Raw genomic sequence first — 24,061 nt, forward strand, 5'->3', positions numbered from 1 at the left:
AGCCCAAGCAGCTGCTGGAACGTTTCCAAACTTCTAAGCTGGTGCATTTCAGAGCTTTTTCCCCCTCTTTGTGCCTTCCATCGACTCTTTTAATTAATGGAAATTCAGTTCTATGCTAATGTTTCTTCCGGGATCATCCTTCGTGAGCAACCTTTGGGAGCTTACTCATCAGCCCGTTCTCTGAATCCATGTTTGGAACATTCTGGGAACATGTTATTGGGACTTTGAACTGAACAGCTCAAGTGAGTGAAACCAACAAACCTGCCATTAGATGTCAGGAATCTACAGCCCTGAGAACTGCTTTACTGGGCGACCCCTCACCCCAACACCCCCCTCACTGCCAACCTTTAAAGTGTCTGAAAATATACCCATTTGGTAAATCAGTTGGGCTCTCTAAAACTAATAAAAATCTCATTCATTAATTCAATACTGAAGCTTCTTCAATTAAAAGGACACTAGGAGTTCCTGTCATGGCGCAGCAGAAACAAACCAGACTAGGAACCACGAGGCTGAGGGGTCCCATTTCATTCTTTTCCAGGTGGATACCCAATTTTGCCAACAGCACTTATTAAAGAGACTCTCCTGGAAGTTCCCACTGTGGCTCAGCGGTAACAAGCCCGACTAGGATCCCTGAGGTTGCAGGTTCAATCCCTGGCCTTGCTCAGTGCATTAAGGATCCGGCGTTGCCATGAGCTGTGGTGTAGGTCGCAGATGCAGCTTAGATCCCTTGCTGCTGTGGTTGTGGTGTAGGCCGGCAGCTGTAGCTTTGATTAGATCCCTAGCCTGGGAACCTCCATATGCCGGGGTATGGCCCTAAAAAAAAAAAAAAAGGACACTAGAAGCTCTGAATCCTAGAATCCTAGATACAGCTGGGACAATACACTTTTTTCTTATCTGAGAAAAGTGGCTTTCTGATATAAGAACTCAGTGTCATAAAGGCAGCTTGGTATAGTGGCAAAAACATGGACTTGGCACACAAACAGACGTGGCTTCAAATGCTGCTTCCTTCATTTGCCAGCTGTGTGACTCTGAGCAGGTTAACTAACCTCTCTGGGCCTCGGATTACTCGTATGCATATAAAATGAGAGAGTGGTAGAAACCTGACGTGGATCTCCTAGGGAAGTAAATGTGATGACAGACATGCAGGAGGGTCGCGATACCTGTTGCTTTTCTTCTCTCTTTCGTGGGTGGATCCACTGTGCAAAGTGGCCAACTGGGTTCACCCCCACCCCCACCCCGGGGCCTGCTTTCCCGGAGGCGGAGAGCCAGGACAGAGCTGTCACAGACCCGAGCGGGAAACCAGAGCGCGAGGCTGATGCAGCCCAGGGAAGTCTGCCACGAACAGCGGCAAAGCAGAAAGACCGAGGTCAGGATTGGAAAAACACGGTTGCCTTTCTCCACGGGTCCAGAGATCAGTTGGCTTTTAGAGATAGCCCAAGGGCAGAGTCTCTGTTGTGGCTCAACCGGTTAAAAACCTGACTAGTATCCATGAGGATGCGGGCTCGATCCCTGGCTTCGCTCAGTGGGTTTAGGATCCGGCGTTGCCGCAAGCAGCAGCGTACGTAGCTAGCAGATGTGGCTCGGATCTGGTGGTGCTGTGGCTGTGGTGTAGGTCGGCAGCTGCAGCTCTGATTCAGTCCTCAGCCTGAGAACTTCCACATGCCACAAGTGCGGCCCTAAAAAGAGGAAGGAGGGAAGGAAGGAAGGAAGGAAGGAAGGAGGGAAGGAAGGGTCAAAAGGCAATTGGAACTAATTTCTAGGATTCTGCATTCTTCTCTGCTGAAACCTCTCTCTCCGCCCTTCCTCTGGAGATGATGACTCCCCGGCCTCTCCCTCCGGCAAGGTGCTCCCAGGCTTGGAATCAGGGATCTTCCCTCCTGTGTCCTCCCCGAGGACCCCGTCACTGCCCTGGCTTTGCCGCCTCCCTGCGCAAATCCAGCCCACATCGCTCTCAGATGCTCAGAGTCCATTCGAATGTCCGGAGTCCCTACAGATGCGTGACATTCCAACTCACCCTCCACACACCTGCTGCCCCTTCGGTGTTCCCCACCCGGTCAGTGTCACTGTGACCCACTCTGCTGCCTGATCCAGAAGCTCGGAGTAGCCTTCTCCCTTCTCCTCTCCCATCCTCCATCTCCTAGTCCTGCTCATCCCATCCCTGTTGAATCTTTTCGTGTGTGTATCTTTTGTCTTTTTTTTTAGGGCCGAACCCATGGCATATGGAAGTTCCCAGACTAGGCATCAAATTAGAGCTGCAGCTGCCAGCCTACACCACAGCCACAGCCATGTGGGATCCAAGCACCACAGCTCACAGCAAAGCCGGATCCTTAACCCACTGAGCAAGGCCAGGGATTGAACCCGTGTCCTCATGGATACTAGTCGGGTTTGTTCATCGCTGAGCCAGGATGGGAACTCCCCTGTTGAATCTTAAAGCAGAGACCTCTTTGGACAGACCTTCCCAGCTCTGGATCCTTCTGGAAGGGGATTTCAGAAAGATCATCCATAGTCAAAGCCTTATTGGGGTTTGGATTTGGCATCCCAAGGGGCCTCTGAAGTGGACAGACCTGCCCATCTGGTTCACACTGACCCAGGTCTGCGCTCACCACCACTGTCAATCTGGGCAGGTCACCTCTCTCAGCCTGTTTCCCAGACTCTAAAATGGGAATAGGTGTTCCCGCTGTGGCTCAGTGGGATAAGAACCAGACATATAGTCTCCATGAAGATGCAGGTCCTATCCCTGGGTTAAGGCTCCAGCATTGCCACGAGCTGTGGTGTAGGTTGCAATGTGGCTCGTCCAGTGTGGCTGTGGCTGTGGCATAGGCTGGTAGCTGCAGCTTTGATTCAACCCTTAGCCTAGGAACTTCCATATGCTGCAGGTGTGTCTCTAAAAAGAAAAAAAAAGGGGAATAACGAACTGTGCTTACTTCATGTTGGTGAGGATTAAACAGGGTTACGGATGGAATGCCTGGTACACAGCAAATACTAAAAAGTACTGTTTTGCCATTATTTATTGCCAAACCTCATTTACGAAATTTATTTCGTACAAGAAGTGTACGAAATAAAAGGGTACAAGGGTAGAAGGGTACAAGAAGTGGATTCTGGGAAGATGATGACATAGTTTTTGAGTCTCCACAATCCACATGTGAACACTGGCAGAGTAGATAAAGATCTAAATCAAAAACCATGGGCAATATTTGCTACAAAACGAAGCTGTCCCCTGCAGACCCCAAAATATTAGCAGGTAGGAATAAACCCACAACAGTGATAAGCCCTCTGTGGCATTGATTTCTGTACTGAAGGAAAGTAATGAAGAAAAACCAAGGCAGCCTGGCATGAACTAGAGAACAGAGAACTCTGAAATAGCCAGCAAGCTGCTGAAACGGAGAGGGGCTTGTGCAACCCTATCTCATGTGAGTGAAAAGGGCCCTTGGTACATTCTGCAGGGGCTGGACAGTCCAGAACCAGCTTTCATCAATCCAGCCAGAGCTCCCTTTTAGGACAGATCCCGTGGAGAAAGAGGAGGTTCAGACAGAAGTGGGCAAGAGAACTGGGCCAGGAAATCCCAGGGAAGCTGCCTTGGGTTGTGACATGTCACATCAAGGACAGAAGAGTCTGTCTGGGAGTTCCCATCGTGGCTCGGTGGAAACGAATCCAGGGAGGGTCCATGAGGATGCAGGTTTGATCCCTGGCCCCACTCAGTGGGTCGGGGATTCCACGTTGCTGTGGCTGTGGTGTAGGCTGGCAGCTGTAGCTCCGATTCAACCCTTAGCCTGCAAACTTTCATATGCCATGTGTGTGGCCCTAAAAAGCAAAAAAAAAAAAAAAAAAAAAAAAAAAAAAAGAGAGAGAGAGACAAGTCTGTTAGAAAAGCTACCCCGAGCCACGCCATCTTCCTAAGGTTCAGGAAAACTAATGTTACAGGAAAAATGAATACCAAGCATCCCAGCTGAATTCCATGCAAAGTTACTGTAAGGGAGAAGAGAATAGAGAGCAGAATGACATGGCAGTAAAAGCGCTTTCAAGAGAAACAGGGCGGTAGATGGTTCCATTGATGGTTCCCCAATGAGTCAGGCCATCTGGTGTCCATGCCCAGGGCGGTCCCCTCCCACGTGGTCCTTGGTCTTCATCATGTGACTTGCTCTGGCCAATTGGATGTCAGGAAATGTGATGCAAGCAGAGGCTTGAGAAGCACATGGGAGTTCCTTCTCTTTCTTGAAACGGTTGCCACCAAGTGAGCAAGCTCATCTAGTCCCCTTGATGCCAAAGACCACATAGAGCAGACCTTTCATCTCAGCTGCCCTGGCTGACCTCAGCCTCCAGCTCACCCACCAGCCAAACGAGTGGGTCCAGCCCAAACCAGCAGAAGAACCACTGAGCCAAGGAGCAGAACTGTGATAAATAACAGATTGTTACTATTCTAAGCCGCTAGGTTTTGTTTGATGTGGTTGTTTTTATATAGCCATTGATGACTAATACATCCATTAAGAATTAATAACTAATATTAGATATTTTAAAAATTATGCAAGACATAAAAGAACACACAAATTAGAACTTACTCAGAAATCTGGCAAGAGAATTCAGGAGAACATTAGAAACACAGAGAAAATTACTCCAGAAATAAACACTTTACTAAAAAAGTACCCAAAGCAAATAAACACAACAGAGAATCCTTTAAAAGAAAGAAAAAATTAAATTTATGATGAAAGAGATAAGAAAGATTAGAAAAATGGCAAATGTTGAAGATTGGCAAGGAAGATCCAACATTCAGAGAACAGGCGACCTTAACGATGAAAATTAAAGTTAAGGGAACAGAATGTATCCCCAAAAGTGACATTTCCACCCAAAGTCCTAAAGAAAAACCCACCTGAAACCCCGCTGGAAGAGTGCTGTGTACCTAAGACCCCCAATGACAACCCCCCAAACTGTATCCTGGCAACCCTACTGGACGTCAACAGAAAAGAAAAAGGATTTGCTGTTTATTTGTTCTGCCCTGAGCTGGAGCCAACCGTTCGGGTGGAGTAGGACTTCTCTGGAAAACAGGAGAGCGTCGTCCGGGCAGAGAGAGCACAAGGCCTGCATGAACTGGGCATGGCTGGGGCCTGGTGTGGGGGCGGGGGGTGACACAGCAGAGGGGCCTGGGACACTCACCCATGTACGGCTTGGTCCCCGCCATGGAGGAGGCCTTTTCTGCACCTTTGACGACCGTGGCTATGTTGAAGTCTGCGATGTGGACGTGTCCTGGGGACAGAGCGTCAGAAACGGCAGTTAGCAAGAGCTGCAGGCAGCGGGGTCACCGCCTTGTCTGATTTAAAGCTGTGGTTCGCCCGGGGGCGGGGGGTGCAGGAAGAAAAGACTAGAACTTCTATTCACAGTCGTGTTTTATGGGACACTTTAGAAGTGTCTATTTCAAGCCAAGCTATGGAAAGAACCCATAGTGACACCAGCGGAGCAATGGATAAATGCGGCGTGGTAAGCGGATACAACGGTGTATTATTCAGCCCTGAGACAGAAGGACATTCTGCCATTTGTGATAAGAAGGATGGACCTTGAAGGCATTATGTTTTGTGAGGTAAGTCAGAGAAAGACAAGTAACACGTGGTCTCACTTACATGTGGAATCGAAACATAAAAAGTCAAACCCATAGAAACTGGGAGGAAAAGGATGGTGGCTAGGGGCCAGGGGTGCGGAAAATAGGGACAATTTGGTAAAAGGATGCAAACTTGGGGCTCCGAGATGAATAAGACGTGGCGACTACAGGTGGTAACCTGTGTTGGGTAATTATGATTTGCTAAGATAGACCTCAAATATTCCCACCCTGCAACACACGTATACGCATTTATACACGTGTGAGGTGAAACACATCTATTTTACACGCAAGTTTTATCATGTGAATTTTTTGGTGGTATATGTGCATTTTATATAAATAAACACATTGAGAGACATCATTTTTAGGGATTAAAGTTTCGAGGCCCTGGTCCAGACAGTGAACACTTCTGATAAACAAATGAGACAGGGGAGTCCAGCTCCCTCAGGAAGCAGTGGGTGGGGAGGGGCGTGAAGAGCGGCTCCTCAGGCCCAGAGGACCCCCTGGTTCTGCTGTCTGTCTGTCTGCTCAGTGGGGCCTTCGTACGTAGGACGTGATGAATTGAGTTGGGGAGGGGGGGCGGGGAGTTGAGGCCACTTTCCATCCAGCCGCCGTAATGGCTGGGACATGGAGAGGCTGCATGACCTTGGCAATGGGTGTTCCAGAAACCTGGGAGGGAAGGAAGCGAGACAGAGAGGAAGGAGGGAGACAGAAGATGTTGGGATGAAGGGGGAAGAGAGAAAGTGACAGATGGGGGGTGAGAGGTGAGAGGGAAGAAAATCCGAAAGAGCCAGCACAGGCTCTCTGGGGGATCTGGACCATAAAATAAAACCAACTCTGCCCATCAGCGGAGGAGGAATGGTACCGACAGACAATGGAAAGTTACTCAGCTATAAAAAAAGAACAAGATGTTGCCATTTGCAGCAACAAGGATGGACTTGGAGGGCATTATGCTAAGAGAAATAAGTCAGACAGAGAAAGACAAATACTCCATGACCTCACGTATAGGGAGCATCTAAGGAATACGACAAACTAGTGAATAAACAAAAAAGAAGCATGTCACAGAGAGAACAAACGAGTGGAAGCTAGTGGGGAGAAGGAAGGCAGAGGGGCAATACGGGTTCAGGGATTACAGAAAGGGTTATTATGGGGAGTTTCCACTGTGATGCAGGAGGTTAGTAATCCGAGTGCTGCGGTTTGGGTCACTGCAGAGTCAGGGGTTTGATCCCCAGCCCGGTGCAGTGGGTTAAAGGATCTGGCGTTGCAGAGGCTGCGGCATAAGTCACAGTGGTGGCTTGGATTCAATCCCTGGCCCGGGAAATTCCATGTGCTGCAGGTGCGGTGGAAGGAAGGAAGCATTGCAGTGGGACTAGGTGAAATCATGTGTGTGAAACTTTTGCAAGCTGTAAAGCACTGCGGAATTTAAAAATAAATAAAATAAAGTAAAACCAGCCTGGACTGCCTCATATAAATTCACCCACATTTCCGTCCGTTTGTCATCACATCATCATGCGAAAATGGCTGGATTTTCACCAAATCTGAGAGCTGCGTTTGGGATGGTGGCCGTAAGTACTTAGGCGGGGGACATACACAATACCGAGAGATTGGAAGGACCTGGCGGGCACTACCAAGGGCTGGACAGGCACCGCCCTCCTCTGCCCCCCGCTAGAGCAGGTGCAAAGAGGCTGCTGAGAGGCCTGCCTGATGCCATCAGCCACGGCAGACAGAAAAAGCACCAGTGTTTCATGTGCAAATCCCAAATCTCAGGCTCGACTGCCAGCACTGATATGTGAGCAAGCTGCTCTGCCAGGCGCTGGGCGAGATGCAGCGGGAGGTAGCCAGAAATGACCTGCAGTACCCTTCAGGTGCTTGTGGATGAAGCTTGTGTCATGCAGCCAGGCCTTTTCTGGAACCCCTTCCACCCACGTAGACCCCCAGAACATATCCAGCCTGCTCCAGCCCCTGGGGCTGGGACGAGCATCCCTCTCCTGCAGCCGTCCCTGGTTCATCTGCAGTGTAGTGCAGCCTGCTCTGCTGGGTGCCTGCCTTTGGTTTGGGTCTCAGCTTTGCTGGGACCAGCTGTGTGACCTTGGGCACATAACAATTTCCCTGGGCCTTGGTTTTCTCATCTGTAAGATGGGGAGGATGATAACAAAATTTCCATCTCAGAGGGCTCTTGGGAAGACTCAGAGAGTTAAAACAGAGGCAATGGTTAGAGCATACTGACACACAGGAAGTAAAGAATGTTTTTTTTTTTTTTTTTTGCTTTTAGGGCCACACCTGCGGCATATGGAGGTTCCCAGTCTAGGGGTCCAATTGGAACTACAGCTGCCAGCCACAGCCACAGCCACGCAGGATCTGAGCCTTGTCTGTGACCTACACCACAGCTCGTGGCAACGCCCGATCCTTAACCCACTGAGCAAGGCCAGGGATTGAACCCGCAACCTCATGGTTCTTTGTCAGATTCGTTTCTGCTGCGCCACGATGAGAACTCCATCTCTTCTTTCTTTCTTTTTCCTTTTTTTTTTTTAAACTACTTTTTTTTTTTTTCTTTTTTGGCCACCCTGTGGCCTATGGAGTTCCCAGGCCAGGGATCAGATCCAAGCCATAGTTGCAACCTAAGCCGCAGATGCAGTAATGTCAGATCCTTAACCCACTGGGCCGGGATGGGGATCGAACCTTCCTCCTGGGGCTCTCAAGATGCCACCCATTCTGTTGCACCACAGCGGGAACTCCGGACATTTCTTATAAGCTTTTGCTCTTCGTGGTATTCCCTGCCAAGGCCTGCTTCCACTCCCGTCTTCCTCGGCTAAGGCCAATCCCCCCTGCATCTCTCCATTTTCTCATTTCTAACATTAGCAAACAACTAAATTCACAGTCCTGGTTTGGGCTGTGAGGTGTGTGAAAGTAGAGCCAACTGAGTCCTTTCTGCACCTCGCACCTCTATAGCAGCGCCACTAGGAGGGGAGTCCGGAATCTTCGAGTATGGCTTTTGTTTGGTTTTCTTTCATTTCTCTGCTTCTTCAAGTTAAAAAAAGATTAAAAATAAAAAATGTGCGGGAGTCCCCTTCGTGACTCAGCAGTAACGAACCTGACTAGGATCCATGAGGATGCAGGTTTGATCCCTGGCCTTACTCAGTGGGTTAAGGATCTGGCGTTGCTGTGAGCTGCAATGTAGGTCGCAGATGCAGCTCAGATCTGGCACAATCTGGCTTCAGCTCTGATTCGACCCCTAGCCTGGGAACCTCCATATGCCGCAGGGTACGGTCTTAAAAAGCAAAATAAATAAATAAATAAATTGCATTATGAAAGTGATGCCACCTCATTATAAGAAGTCACGGACTATAAACGTGTGTTCCAGTCTCTACTTTCCAGTGTCTCTTCCTCGCCATATAACCACACCGAGTCATTTATGTCCTCTCCAGTATGCCTCCACTCTTTCTCCCTTTGCTTATGCAAACATATAGCTACATATGTTGGGACTTGGGTTTGTTCTTACAATAAAGAGATCATGCTCCAGGGAGCAGTCTAACCATGTTTCATGGACATGTGTCCAAATCAATATACATAGGTCTACCTATGAGACCCACAATCCCTTATTCACCAATTTAAATTCGACCTTTTTTTTTTTTTTTTGGTAGTTCCTTTGGTGATAAAACCTGATCTGGAACTTCTCTTCATAGTCTTTTTATTCTACTTGGGGTGACTATTCGTGTTTTGCTATAGAAATAGTTATACATTTGATTATAGGATGCTCTCCTAAGCCTTGCTATACAGTGTATGCTCTTTATATTACATACTCGTATATTAGACACATTATCTTCTATTAGTGTGACATCTTGTTTAATACAAGTATATTTTTAAATCTGAAAAGTTCTGAGTTATGCAAACACATCTGGCCCCAGGAGTTTCAGATAGGAAATTATGGGCCTGGAGTTCCCACTGTGGCACAGTGGGATCAGGGGCATCTCTGCAGTGTCAAGGACACAGGTTCTATCCCCAGTCCAGCAAAGTGGGTTAAAGGATCCAGCATTGCTGCAGTTGTAGCTCTAGCCTAGGTTGAAACTGTGGCTTGGATCTGACTCCTGGCCTGTGAACTCCATGTGCCACAGCACGGCCAAAAAAAAAAAAAAGGAAGAAAGAAAGAAAATAGAGAGAAATTATGGGCCTATAGTTGCCCAGAATTCCATAGTATGGTTACACCAAATTTTATTCAACAATTCTCCTATTACGGCCCTCAGGTTGTTTCTGGTTTTGTTTGCTTGTTTGTCTTGTTCTTATAAAGTATGCAAAACGATAGCATTCTTGGAGTCCCTGTCGTGGCTCAGCAGGAACAAATCCGACTAGCACCCACGAGGACACAGGTTCTATCCTTGGCCTCGCTCAGTGGGTTAAGGGTCTGGCGTTGCCGTGAGCTGTGGTATAGGTCACAGACGAGGCTTGGATCTGGTGTTGCTGTGGCTCTGGCGTAGGCTGGAGGCTACAGCTCTGATTAGACCCCTAGCCTGGGAACCTCCATATGCCGAGGGTGCAGTCCCAAAAAAACAAAAAACAAAACAAAACAACAACAGCATTCTTGAACATAACTTTACATATAAGTGCTTTTATTTTGACTGGATAAATTCCCAGAGGTGGGAGTGCTGGTTAAAGGCTATCTATTTTATGCTCCAAAAGTTATAATTTATGGGAAAGTAAGCAGAGTATAAGTGTGGGCATTTTTCTGCACTTTTACCAGCACTTCCTGTTATCAGTCATTTTACTGATTATCCTCAGATGGTGAGAAATGGTACTTCAAGGCTGATGAGGCTGCCTATTTTCCATGTGCGCAGTGCCCCTGTCAACTGCCTATCTAGAATACTGGTCGGTTTTCTTCAGAGCTCCTTGACGACTCAATACATTTCCCATTTTCTCTGCTCTTTTTACAGCAAGTATCTTCTAGCTTATTGTCTTTTGACCTTGTTTGCAGCATCTTTTCCATATGGAAATCCAAACGCTATGTTTACAGTTTCTGAGTATTACTTTTCTTAAAACTTTCCAGAAACGTATTCTGCTCCCATTGTCACATTAGATGGGAGTGATCACCTCACGATGGTTTCCTTTCGATGTTTTCTTAGTAACTCTCAGGTATTTATTCCTCAGAGATGAATTCTGCCCAGTTTTAGGAAATACCTCCATTAGGACTTTGATAGGAATTACGCTGTTATGCATTTATGTTGCAAGTGTGGACATGGGATCCATCCGGGGTCATGTTCTTTCATCTAGTCCTCGCTTTATTTCTTCAGTGACCTTGTCACTCCCTGGCTAAATTTACTCCTAGATATTGTACAGTTTGGGTCACTATTTTAAGCAAGAATATTTTCCTTTTCTTTTTATACCCAGTTGTTTTTAGTATAATAAAAAGCTGTTACGTTTTGCTTATTTATCTCCTATTTGGCTACTCTATTAATCTTCCATAGCGGAAGCTATCATCTCCCAATATCCCATCTCCCCTTCCCAGACAGTAATAGATTTTTAAATTGAGGTCATGGCTACCCAGATAAAGACTACATTTCCCAGCTTCCCTTGCAGCTGACTATAGTCATATGACCATATTCTGACCAATGGGATACAAGCAGCATATTTCAGAGAATTCCCTCCTCCTTTCCACTACCTGCTCCTCCTCGGTACTGTCACCTGTTATGTGGACTTGGGGGGAATTTGTTTGACCACACAGATGGGGAGCAACAAAATAGAAGGAGCTTGGGCTCCAGCAAATGTCAATGGAGGAGAGACTGGACTTTTACTAAAGAGGAAAATAGTTCCGTTTCTTTTAAAAAATTGTTTGAGTTTTTGAAAAGCAATTATGCCTGTCTCTTAAGTTTTACAACCCCTATTAATTTTGAACCTTTTGTTGTTTCTAGGCACAGAAGCACATCATCTGCATACAATGGTGGTGTCCTTTTTCCCATTGGAGGGCTGAGAGCAGAGGGTTAAGAACAGTCTTTAGAGTCGGGTTGCCCAAGAACAAACAGCTCTGCTACTGTAGTGGACATTTGTTTCTGTGGCCATGCAGATCTCCTTATCTTAGCAATTCCTCATCCCTGCACATCTGGCTTTGGGATAGGGCTTATGGCTCCAGCTGGAGCCAGCCAGGCTAAACTTCCCTCCCAGCTCTGGCACTTGGCTCAGGGTTGGACATATGAACCAATGGGGCTCAACGAAAACTGGGGTGATTATTTTCTAAAGGGTTCAGGAAATAAAGGGTTTTCTTTCTTTCTTTTTTTCCAGGACTACCTAAAGTGGTACTCTTTGCCTTTGGCTAGTGTGATGTGGGGATAAGACTCCTCTACCCTTACACTGTAGAAGCTATGGGTTGCCACAAAGAAAGGCAACCTAAAGATGAAGCCTATCCCTGGAGAAGGCAGAATTGCAAGGATGGTAGAGAAACAGTGCCAAAGCTTGATTAAACCCTTCCTGAAGGTGCTTTCCACTGAACTTCAGCTATACAGGCTGAAAAACGCCTTTAACTGCTTAGGACTATTTGAGTTGGGCTCCTTGTTCCTTGCCACAGGCTGCTGGTGTCCTAATTGATGCAGGCACTGTCAAATTTGGGCAGTTTATTTCACTCTATAAGCCTCTGATTCTTCAAATGGAAAATGGAGCTAATATTAACAAGTACATTGTACGAGAGTTATAAGCATTAAGCAGGTTGGTTAGGGACTAAAAGGGTGACCTTTGAATGAAGACCTGAAGAAGAGAGGCAGCAAGCCATTGAACTTCTGGGGGAGACATGTGATGGCAGAGGGAGCTGGCCACACAAAGTCCCTGCAAGGGATCAGCCAGGAAGCCAGAGAAAGAAAATGGGAAAGGGGCTCAGATGGCTTTGACTCCAAGGAAGAGGGTTTTGAGAAAGAGAGACACAATCCAATTCACTTTAGAATATCACTTGGGCTTGTGCATGGATTGGAGAAGCAAGAGTCGAAGCAGGGAAACTGATAACGGAGGAGTCAAAAAAGCACCCTGTCTCTGTTAAAGCTGCTGTTGTTTAGGGCTGCATAACCCTAAACAGAACTGGTACAGAAGCTCATGTGAATCCCCAAAACACTCCTGTCAGGAGGGTGTGGCTGCCTCCCTTTTTACAGAAGAGTAGCCCGAGGTTTCAGCGACCAGTGACCCACCACCTGCAGTCAGCAGCTGAGAAGTGGGAGCTGGGCTTGTCTCCAGCCTCCTTGGGGTGGGCATCTCCCCCGACACACACACTGGCCCCCTTCAGAGCAGAGTCAGACAGCCCTGCCCCGGCTTCCTCCTGGCCCTTGGCAGTGGAGGACCTGTCCAATGGGAATTCATGCCCAGCGGGAGCGACAGACAGCAGAATTTCCCTTCTGGCTTCGGTACCGAGCCAGTTGATGAGCTGTAACTTCCTGGTGAGCCTCTTTTAACACTTGAGTCAAGATGTGGGAAAGCGAAAATGAGTGCCATACAAGGTCAATGCTGAGTTCCCTCTCGGGAGAAGGGAAATTTACTACAAAATGTGCAAATATGAACGGAGTTTTCAGCTGTTTGCTCCCATAAATTAAAGACTGTCAAAATTCAGAGAGAGAAGGCACCCAGGATGTTGTGTGAGACCCATTCATACCAGTTTGAATAAGCATATTATTAATCAATAATCAATAATCACACCCCTAGCCCTGTTTATGCACCCTGCACTCTAGCCCTGCTTCTCTTCCTCTCTCTGAACGCATGGGAATTCATCACACCTCCAAGATTTAGACACCATTTGCAATGATTTTCGGTCTCCTCTGCCTGGCAGATTTCCATTCACTCTTCAAAACCTGGTCCAAGAATTGTGTTACTGATGGATGTACACCTGGCCTTTGCTTGCTTGCTTGCTTCCACTAACAGGAAACTCACTACCACAAGGGGTGGGATCTCTGACTAAGTCTCTGTTGGCTTGGGCTTCTAAAACATTACCATAGATTGCGTGGCATAAACATCAAAATGTATATACCTAACAGTCACAGAGGCTGGAAGTCCAAGGCCAAGGTGCCAGCATGGCTGGGTTCCTGGTGACTGATGCCCGTCTTTCTGGTTAACCTGGTAGCTTTCATGCTGTATCCTCACATGTGAGACAGAGAGAGAGCCCTGGTCCCTTGATCCTCTTATGGGGCATGAATCCCCCCACGGAGGCTCTAATCCCATGACTTCTTCCAAACCCAATTACTTCCTAATCCAAGTACCATCACGTGGCTTCAGCTATCTGGTGGAGACACAGGTAGTCCATGGCAGACTGACAGGTGTACGTCTCTCTCCTGGACCCTCCCCCTCCCCTGTCATTCCCATCCTAGCATCCACTATGCTCTTTCACCTTGTCCGTCTCCTTGAGGTCAGGAATACCACCTCATCTATTTCTATGTCCGCAGTACTTTAGCACCAGCCTGGCCTGGAAAAGGTATCTGTCAAGTGTTTGTTGACTGGCTGATTGACAGACTTACTAAGAGACCGAATGACACACATATGGTAAGCTAATCCTATCACCTTTCTTCATGCGTCACTTCTTAGCGCTATCATGACATTTACAGGGGTTGACAACATTCCAGTTCAATTCGTGAATTTTTAGGACAAAGCAACGTCACTTCTTTAGCTGGACCTCTGATGGTGGGACTCCGCCATCCTCTGCATGATTTTTGTAATCACCGGTGCTGGTGTCAGAACTGGCATGACAAGGAGCTGTGACTTGGGCTATTTTCTTTTCTTTCTTTTTTTTTTTTTTTTGTCTTTTTGCTATTTCTTTGGGCCGCTCCCGCGGCATATGGAGGTTCCCAGGCTAGGGGTCTAATTGGAGATGTAGCCACCGGCCTACGCCAGAGCCACAGCAACGCAGGATCCGAGCCGCGTCTGCAACCTAAACCACAGCTCACGGCAACGCCGGATCCTTAACCCACTGAGCAAGGGCAGGGACCGAACCCGCAACCTCATGGTTCCTAGTTGGATTCGTTAACCACTGCGCCACGACGGGAACTCCTATTTTCTGAGTATAAAAGTGGGTGGCATCCGTGTGACTTGAAAGGATTCTCCTCACTTCTTCATTCATTCAGTGATCATTTAAGCGCACCTTCTCTCTGCGCACAGGGAAAGGGGGCTTGAAACTGTAGATCCTAAGGATGTGTCAGTTATCTGTGTCATGGAGTTTGTGGGTGGGAAGGTGGAGATTAAAGGGGCCAAAGTCCCATTCACAATCCGCCTCCCACTGGGAGCTAAGTGCCCCTACATAGAATCATCTCAGTGTTAGCAGTAACAGCAACACCTCCTTGGAAGAAAAATTCCTGCATCGTCTCTACACATTCCAGGAAGAAGCACCCAAAGCCTACCTGAATTTTGCTGCATTTTCGTTTGCTTTTTCTGCAGCAACTTTTTTTTTTTTTTTTTTTTTTTTGGCTTTTTGGGGCTGCACCTGTGGCATATGGAGGTTCCCAGGCTAGGGGTCCAATTGGAGCCATTGCTGCCGGCCTACGCCACAGCCACAGCAACGCCATATCTGAGCCACCTCTGCGACCCACACCACAGCTCACCGCAACGCCGGATCCTTAACCCACTGAGCAAGGCCAGGGACGGAACCTGCAACCTCACGGTTCCTAGTCGGATTCATTTCCACGGTGCTACGATGGGAACTCCTTCTGCAGCTACTTTGCACAGATGTCTGTTCCTGCTTTACCATGCCCCCCCCTTCTCCACTCTGTAATAAAAGCCCCTATAATAAAACAACCCCGACTCCACATGGGTATTTATGAAATGAACAAGGGCACGGCAGTGCTCTCACTGTGACCTACACAGTCACACCTGGGACAAGAGGGGGTCTTCCAGTTGGGAGGGTAGAGTCGGTTCCGCGACCGACTTTGCTGCAGATTGAGTTCTCGCTAGATCTGTCTTCTGAGGCCAAGAAGGGCGGTGTGGCTGTGAATTCCCAGGAGTGGGTGCTAAGGCAGTGCCCACCAGAGGGCGCTGGACCGGGAGTTAGGCCGTCCATGTGAAAGACGATCCCTCCGCATTATTTTCTGGAGTCTGGAGTCAAGTCCCATGCGAACCTCTGTCCTCACCTTAGCTGTTTACACAGTTTACACTGTGCCCAAGCCAGAGGTCAGAGAGGTGCTGCCCAAAAGCTGCAGCCAGATGCAGCTGAGCTCAAGGAGGCCCGAGCCCAGCCCCACCTCGGTCACGGCTCATAACGACTGGACTTCCGAGATGTGGGTGTGATGTTACCCTGGTGACTGATTCCCCCTCAGGATCAGGCGTCCTGGTCCTCACCCAGATCACAGCGAACTTACTGAGGACCGCAGAAGAAAGGAAAGAGAGGGAGGGAGGGAGGAGGAAGGAAGGGAAAGACAGAAACCAAATCATATTCCGCAGCACCAGCTTAACCAGGCTTCACTTGGCTTGACCGCAGCTAGAAGACCGAGTCTGTTTCCGGCGTGACTTTGCCTGATGGAGAATGAAATGCCCCTCTGACCTTCTTCCACTTTATGTGAGTTGACCTCCCATAGGGTAGGAAAGCAGGGCTGTCTAAACCATCTGTGTGCTCCAGCTCCCCCACCCCCACCCCTTGGGGGGCGAACAAACCACAGGTGCAGGAAACTCCGCTCTCCTGGGATGTCCTGAGCTCCTTTGCTGAGATGTGGGGCAACTCCCACCAGCCAGGAGTGTGAACCCCTTCCCCCTGGATATACTGCAATCTCCTAAAACCTGCCTGCCTTCATACCCTATTTGATTTGATGCTGATGGGAAACCAGCTCACCCCGCTCTTTGAGGGAACTCAAGAGTTCTGAGTTTTTTCTCCTTTTCTCTGCTTCTGAGGCTCTCAGTGTTAAGCCACTAGATTTTAGGTTAATTACTGCAGCAGAGCCAAGGCCACCTGACTAATACACCTCCCTTCCACCTCTGGGCTGGCATGTAATTTTATGCCATCACCCGAATCACAATGAATCCTGTTCGTAGAGAGGTTTTTATGATGCTTTCTTAGCCACCGTCTGCTCTTTGCAACAACTCTTTGAGGCATTGTGCTACAAACTATCTTTTGATGCTAAGTATCCTTGGATGCTTTCTTTCCTGTCTCCTGTATCATAAGGGCCAGAAAGAAAGAAAACCCACATGTTTTTACCCTCTTGCAGCTAGGGTTCCAGACAAGACGTGGGTTCTGCCATTCAAAGACACTCAGAAAAGGTTCGGAAGCAGAACGGAAGCAGAGGGAGAAATTTGAAGTCTGGAGTCACACTGTCTGAAGCCAAGGGCTTACGCATTTCTCCAAACTTGAACTAGTGCACAGAACCAACACAGAACCTTCCTCCCACCGTCGGGGGAAGCACAGCCCTGCAGACACCCTGGTCTCGGATTTCTAGTCTCCAGGACTGAGTGTCAACACGTTTCTTCTGTTTTCCACCTGTCAGTTGGTGGGACTTTGTTCCACCACCCGTAGGTAACTAATATGGGGGGGGGGCTATTTATTGGGGGCCCTCAGAGATTCCTGCGTTGGCTCTTTAGGAATTTCAGACATCACACACTACTGGTCATTTCCCCTCCTAGCAGTCTTGAGAAAGAATCTCATCATAACCCTCTCAGGGATACCCGAATAGCCTTAAAACTTATTCCCACGCTTTATCCTTAAGCTCTTGGAACCCAGTCTAGAATAATGACAGCCACTGTTGGCTCTGTGGACGCAGCAGAAACACCTATGCCCCCTCCCCGACTGGCCTGGGCGGCTTTCCCGCTTCCTTCTCAGCCACTCCAATCCCTGAATCCGAGGCTGCGGAATCAACACCTGCCCGATTTGTTAATTTCCTGGAGTCTCTTCCTGGCAGGATGGAGATGTTTTGACAAAAGATAAGGGGGTGTCGCTGCTGCCCGCCACCGCCATTTGGGGAATACTTATCACATGGATTAATCATGTGCTCGCAACAGATGGGGAGGCCGTTCTTCGAAATGAGACCAGCTAACGAGTGCTCTGGAGTAGAGTCTGTTAATAGAGACTCCGAGGCATAGTAAAGCCAACTGATTAGGAGACCATTGCCATGGACAAAGAGTTTGTGACTCACGGTTCCCAGGAGGAGGGGACATGTCATGCCCTGTGGGGGCCACACGGGAGAGCATGGGGGTTGGTCACGGGACAGAGGGAGCAGAAGGTGTGCGCAAGTGCCTTCCCGATGGTTTCTGTGTTCCTACAGGTGGGGCAGGGCAAGCAGGCTTAGGATCGGCCAGTCTGAACAATTTCAGGGGTTCTGGGGCACAGGAAGCGTCCCTGGCTGTCTGGATCCTGGCACTGGGCTGTGTAGAACAGGTGGATGGTGGCCTGGGGTGTGCGGAAGTCAAGTATTAGCACACAGAAAATGGAAGGCATGGTTAACGCCAGGAGAAAAAAACAGCATGGTAATTATAGTTAATAATGCTGTATGGTGTGGGTGGAATTTGTGTATATGCATAACTGAATCATTTTGTTGTACAGCAGAAATTATCACAACCTTGCAAACCATTTTAAGAAAAGGAAAAGAAACCAGATTTGCTAGGAGGGTAAATCCTAAGTGTTCCCACCACTCACACAATAGAGAGGCACCCGTGTGAGGTGACGGATGTTAATTTGACAGCGGTGATCGTCTCACAATTACATGTATGTTACATCATCACTCTGTATCTTTAAGAAATTACATTGTACAACCTAAATGTATACAGTTTTTATTTGCCAATCACACCTCAATAAACCTGGAGGGTGAAAAAAGGCAACAAAGGCTAAGAAAAAAAGAAAGAAAGAAGAGCTAATGAGCATCTATCTCCTGTCATAAATCAGGGGAAGGAAAACCATGGCCACAGCCTCCTTTCTTGTCCTTCTCCCCTAAAAGAGGAGACTTGTGTTTTCTGAGGATTCTCTGCTCCTAATTTTCCTTCTGTGCTGCCAGAAAAGGCACTCACTGGATGCTGAAAGCTGAAGGTGGGGAGGGTATCAGCCATTCACTCTTTAGTATGAAATAGTGTTCAGAGCTTTGTCCCAACAACAAGTCTGATGAAATAGGAGCTTAGAGAAGAAAGAAGAGGGTCAGGTCCAGAGGCCCCTGGTGTCTGAGAAGAATGCTGCAAAGCCAGGGGACAGGGGACAGGGGGACAGGGGACAGGGTCGTGACACTGTGTAGGGCATTTGGCAGGATGTGGAGATCTGGGGGGAAAGGGGTAGTACCACAGGGTTCAGACAATGAGGTAGGATTCCCTGAGACACACAGGTGACACACACAAGTCCTAGAGAGGCTTTGAGCAGAAGCCAACCCTCAGCCTGCGGGGCACGGGGACGGGGGACGGCCCAGAGAAGCCCTGCACAAGACTCATCTCTGAACGCTTCAGTAGCACCTCAGAAAAATCCACTCCCCCCAACGCACTCCCACCCACACTCCCAAAAGCACTTGGGGCATGAGTTCTGGAAGCAATGTCAATGAATTTAGTTCCAATGCTGCCCTAATGACCGGCCGCAAAGCTGCCACTGGCATAGATGGCTGTGGAGTGTCAGTCATTGCTGCGCTGCGCCCTCGACTCAGTCCTGACTGGCTGGTCACTGCATCCCTGGGACTGACCCTGAACAGGGCAGGGTCTTGCCTTTGGTTCTTAAAAGTCCCCCAGGGGATTCTGGTAAGACTAGAGTCAGAGAGCCACGGACATGGAGCCTTCTCCGTGAACCAGCAGTGTCAGCCTCACCTGGGGGCTGTCAGAAATGCAGAATCCCAGGCCTCCTCAATCTGTTGAGTCGGTTTAAGAAGATGCCCAGACTCCACGTGCCCATGAAAGCTTGAGAACACCGGGATGGGAGAAGGCTTATCGGATTACTGATTTCTAGTTTGCCCGTCATACCCTATCCCGCTTGATTCCCATGACAACTTGGAAGCTGGGTACCATTTTCTCTGTTTTACAGAAGATGACACTGACGCTCAGAGAGGCGACTCTGCTGAAGCCCCAGGACTCACAGGTCGGGGATGGGAGACTCAGCGCTTTTTCCAGCCCTGCATCCCATTCCCCCGTCTGCCCTGTCACTGTCACACCAGGACGTGAACAGTGATGTCTGCAGACAGGAAACCTTCAAACACAGTGGACTCAATTCACTGCAGCAGGACGCAGACCAGAAACGTGCACAGGTGTCCTTTCACCAGGCTTAAAACAACAGAAGGCTTTCTAGTCAGTCCTAAACTCCAGCTCACCCAAACCACCCAGAGACCCGGAGCCTCCAACTTCCCCCGCAACAGCCTCGAGAAAGCATTCATATCAGGCTTACCATGTTCATCCAGCAATATGTTGTCTGGCTTGATGTCTCTGGAAGAGAAAACAAAGAAGCTGAAAATGTGATTCCTGGAGCAGCTGGGGTGGCACACGACAAACATGACAAGCGGGGACAAGAGCCTGATGACACCCAGTGCACCTGCCGCTCCCCCAGCGTGAAGGTTCAGACAGGGCACAGGAGAGGAATGATGAAGACAGCAGAGCCCGTGTTCTGGCTTCCTTCCTTTTTCTTTTCCTGGAACTGCAAGGAGATTGTGTGAATAGTTTTTTTCTGAAGAGTCTTAATGATTTCTGGCCTTTGCACTCCCAGGAGTAACCACGCGCTGAGCCCATGGTCTCTCCTAGTGGGTCCAGAAGCTTTCCCTTCCTGAGAGAATGTAGCCCTCCCACCTTCCTAGGTACTAAAGCTCCCAGGTGTAATGGCCTCTGCCCTACAGACATGAGACCTGAGGCTCAGGGAGGGTCACTAGCTTGTCCAGGTCAGAGTTGACCTTTCTTATAAAGAAGTGAATGGGGCTTGCATTTCTCACATCTGTGATTTTAATAAGGAGCTCTGGATGTTCATGATAAGTACAGGGGTTGAAGATGTCCACTGAGTTTCCTGAAAGATCACCTGCAGCCCTCAAGCCAGTTTTTGTATAGTCCGTGAGCACCCGCGGCACATGGAGGTTCCCAGGCTAGGGGTCGAATTGGAGCTGCAGCTGCTGGCTTACACCACGGCCACAGCACCGCCAGATCTGAGCCATGTCTGCGATCTACACTGCAGCTCATGGCAACGCTGGATTCCCAACCCACTGACCAAGGCCAGGGATTGAACCTGTGTCCTCATGGATACTAGTCAGATCCGTTTCCTCTGAGCCACGGTGGGAACTCCCGCATCTTTAAAGGGTCGTAAAAAACAAAACAAGACACACACACACAAAGCAAAAATGAAAAGGAATGTACAACACAGACTAAAAGCCTAAAATATTTATGATCCAGTCCTTTAGAAGTTTGCTGGTCCCTGTTTAAGGTAACACAGAGAGCCACTTACAGCAAAATCTGGGCTGGGGAGGTTCTAGAAAGTTCTGCTCTACGTCATCATTACAGCAAAGGGCTCCCAATGCCAAGCTGTGTCTTTTAAAGGCAGGGGCTTTGCTTTCTTCACTTCTGAGCCCCTTGCCCGGTGCCCATCACCATCAGACGTGGTCAAAGAGAAACTACTGCTGGACAGTAGTTAAAGCAGCAGGAGCGGATTTTATTAAACTTGAGTCACCGAAGGGGAAATGAGATCTCAGCGAAGAACCGGGCTCAATTCCAAACACAACATGGACAAGTGGGTTTGTCGTCAAGGAGCAGGTGGGGATCGGGCCAAACGACCTAACTGGATTCTTCTGATGACAGGCCGGGGTGATCGAACCACCCAGAGACTGAGCAACCGGATCCGAGGGTGATCAGGTCTGGAGGATGGCGGCTTCTGGCTAAACCAGCTTCGCAGGCTCTTGCCAAGATCCGACAAGGCAAAGACCAACACAGAAGCCCAAAAGACGAGGTCTGGTTTCCAAAGAACCCAGAAGAGCCCCCCAAATTTGGTCAATAGGAGAATCTTTGTCAACACACAGGAAGCCCAGAGGAGAGAGGAACAGAAGACTGGATGTGAGAGAAACACAGCCTTGGGGAAACTCAGCTGGGCTCTGCGGGCCTGATTTACGCATCACGAACGCATATGCACTTTCCAAAGCTTCACATTAAAACCACAGATTTTATTTTTCTATTGTTATTTTTGTTTTTTGCCTTTTTCTAGAGCCGCTCCCATGGCATATGGAGGTTCCTGGCTAGGGGTCGAATCGGAGCTGTAGCCATCAGCCTACACCAGAGCCACAGCAACGCGGGATCTGAGCCGCGTCTGCGAACTGCACCACAGCTCATGGCAAGGCTGGATCCTTAACCCACTGAGCGAGGCCAGGGACCGAACCCACAACCTCATCGTTCCTTGTCGGATTCATTAACCACTGAGTCACGATGGGAACTCCCTAAAACCACGGATTTTAGACAGGCAGGCCCCACTCACGCATTGATCGTAAATGTCAGATCCTTTGGGACTAAGGACAGTTTTCTCTGATATAAAAAGCAATTGCTCCCGAGTTTATCAAATATAATTCTGCCTGAAAGCCCACCGTGTCGATGTGGAGCAATACAAGGCAATGTCTATGGCCTTGGGGAAGAAAGAGACACTCAACCTACCGGTTTTCGTTTTCATTTTCATTGTGACTTTTCAAGCCCATGGTTATTGAGGCGCATTAAGCAAATGGATCCCTTTCTGCCAAGTTCACAAACATCCCCGGTGAACAGAGACCGGTTGTTAGTGGAGACCCCGCGGGGATGAACTTGAGAGCTCACATCCTTAAAACAAAAGGCTGAAGAGCTGGCATCAAGTGTTTAGGGCTCAAATCAGCAAACACGTGGCCCCTGTTCAAGGCCCCTCCCAGGAGGGTTGCTCCAGAAGAGGTGAGGAAAGGAAAAGAAATACTTGTCATGAATGAAGACACAGAGAGTTCCCCTCGTGGCTCAGTGGGTTAAGCATCCTACTAGTATCCATGAGGATGTAGGTTCGATCCCTGGCCTTGCTCAGTGGGTTAAGGATCCGGCGTGGCCACGAGCTGTGGTATAGCTTACAGATGCGGCTCAGATCCGGAGTGGCTGTGGCTGTGGTGCAGGTCGGCAGCTGAAGCTCTGATTCGACCCCTAGCCTGGGAACTTCCATATGCCATGGGTGCAGCCCTAAAAAAAAAAAAAAAAGAATGAACACATGGCAGCAGGTGTTCAAGGAGTCCTTTCTTTAAGGTGTTGAGGGCTGGGATCACCTTGCTGGGATGTGGGAATTTCAAAGGAGGCGGCCGGCAACCAGAAGCACAAACTCAAAGTGGCTGCAAGGGCCTCGGCCTGAGCTGCCACCTCCACTGATGCTGACGGTGCCCCGTTTCAGGGCTTCCTGCGCTCACCTCTCTCTTGGGAAGGACTTTGAGAAGACGCGACCTTAGGTTGACATCTGAGTGCCAAGACACAACCTGGGAGCAAGCTCTCATTTTGCAGATGAGGCCACAGAAAGTCGGGAGGGCAAATGGTTTGAACTGTGACATCCATCCAGCCCAGGGAACGTGACACAGAGGGCAGGGGCCATTCGCATGATGACACTCTATCAGACTCCGTCCTAGCCAGCTGGAAACGGGGGGCCTCCCTTGCTGGACATCCCATGGAGCAGCCACCAGGCAAGGATGTGGGGGCACCTCTAGGAGCTGAGGGCCAGCCAGGAAACAGGGACTTCATTCCTGCAGCCACAAGGGGCTGATGCTGCCAACAACCAGGAGGGCTTGGGGCAGGTCCAGAAAGATCCAGAAAGGAATGCAACCCAGTGGGCACCTGGACTCAGCTTTGTGATGCCTTGAGTGGAAGAGCCAGCTAAGCTGTGCCAGACTCCTGACCCGTGGAGACAGAGAATAAACAGGAGTTGTTTTAAGACTTTAACTTGGTGGAAATTTGTTTCGCAGTGACAGAAAATTGCTACCATAGCAACAGGATCTTAGGCAACATAGTCTGAGCCTCTCTCTTCTCATCTGGAAAATGGGAATGACGGTCCCTATCTGGCTGTTGCTGGGTGTTTATAAAGAGGTGCTGCTCTGCCACGCTTGTCGGGGCTCCCGGTGCATAAAAAGTGCTGAAATAACAATAAGGGTCCCCTCGTTGCTCTTCAAAAGAAGCGAAGGAGGATGAGGGGATGAATTCTCGAGCTTTTAGCAAAGGGAATTAGGCTTCTTTCATAGGCGGCTCATCAGGCAGACTCCTGCAAAGCCTCCCAGAGGAGATGGGCGCCTGAGTCATCCGAGATTTAATAAGAATCGCATTTTCCGGGCAAAGCATCTTATCAGAGCCTCTAGGTTCGCCGGTTCCAGGGCCATTTCCTCTGGTTTTGCTTTTCACATGGATCTTAGCTCAAGCACGTCCTCCTGCTGAAAATGGGCTCCTGTGTTCAGATCGGGCATGAGAAGCAGCCTGTGACACTGTTTGCTGAGGACAGGAACGTCATTTCAGAGCTGGACCGGATGACACTTTGATGGAAAGTGTGCACACAAGGCTGTAACAGCGAGTTCTGCTGTTGAATGATCCCCTTGCTCCCAAATAAAACAAAGCCTAAAATGTCAGTTGGGCTATGTTTCAAAGCAG

General features: G+C 48.8%; 1 protein-coding gene and 1 long non-coding RNA gene across 5 annotated transcripts in view; both read right to left on the bottom strand.

Moving 5' to 3' along the window:
• Positions 1-24,061, bottom strand: part of STK32B (serine/threonine kinase 32B) — a 362,927-nt gene that overhangs the window by 55,705 nt on the left and 283,161 nt on the right. For 3 of the 4 annotated variants that reach the window (XM_021100993.2, XM_084973816.1, XM_084973815.1), the window contains exons 5-6: positions 19,857-19,894; positions 5,149-5,238 (exon numbers count right to left, since the gene is read on the bottom strand). In XM_021100993.2, the coding sequence (XP_020956652.1) occupies positions 5,149-5,238; positions 19,857-19,894 (128 nt within the window). The remainder of the gene's footprint in view (positions 1-5,148; positions 5,239-19,856; positions 19,895-24,061) is intronic. The other variant, XM_084973817.1, reaches the window with a different exon arrangement.
• On the bottom strand, positions 10,946-16,871 carry LOC146400298 (uncharacterized). The gene is made up of 2 exons (XR_014813582.1): positions 14,583-16,871; positions 10,946-14,302 (listed from the first exon to the last, which is right to left on the bottom strand). It is a non-coding gene; the product is annotated as an uncharacterized LOC146400298 (long non-coding RNA).

Source organism: Sus scrofa, chromosome 8, assembly GCF_054392235.1.
Source record: "Sus scrofa isolate SSC_HxYL_T2T_F1_AM1 chromosome 8, Sscrofa_HxYL_maternal_Yorkshire_Landrace_v2.0, whole genome shotgun sequence".
NCBI lineage: Eukaryota > Metazoa > Chordata > Mammalia > Artiodactyla > Suidae > Sus > Sus scrofa.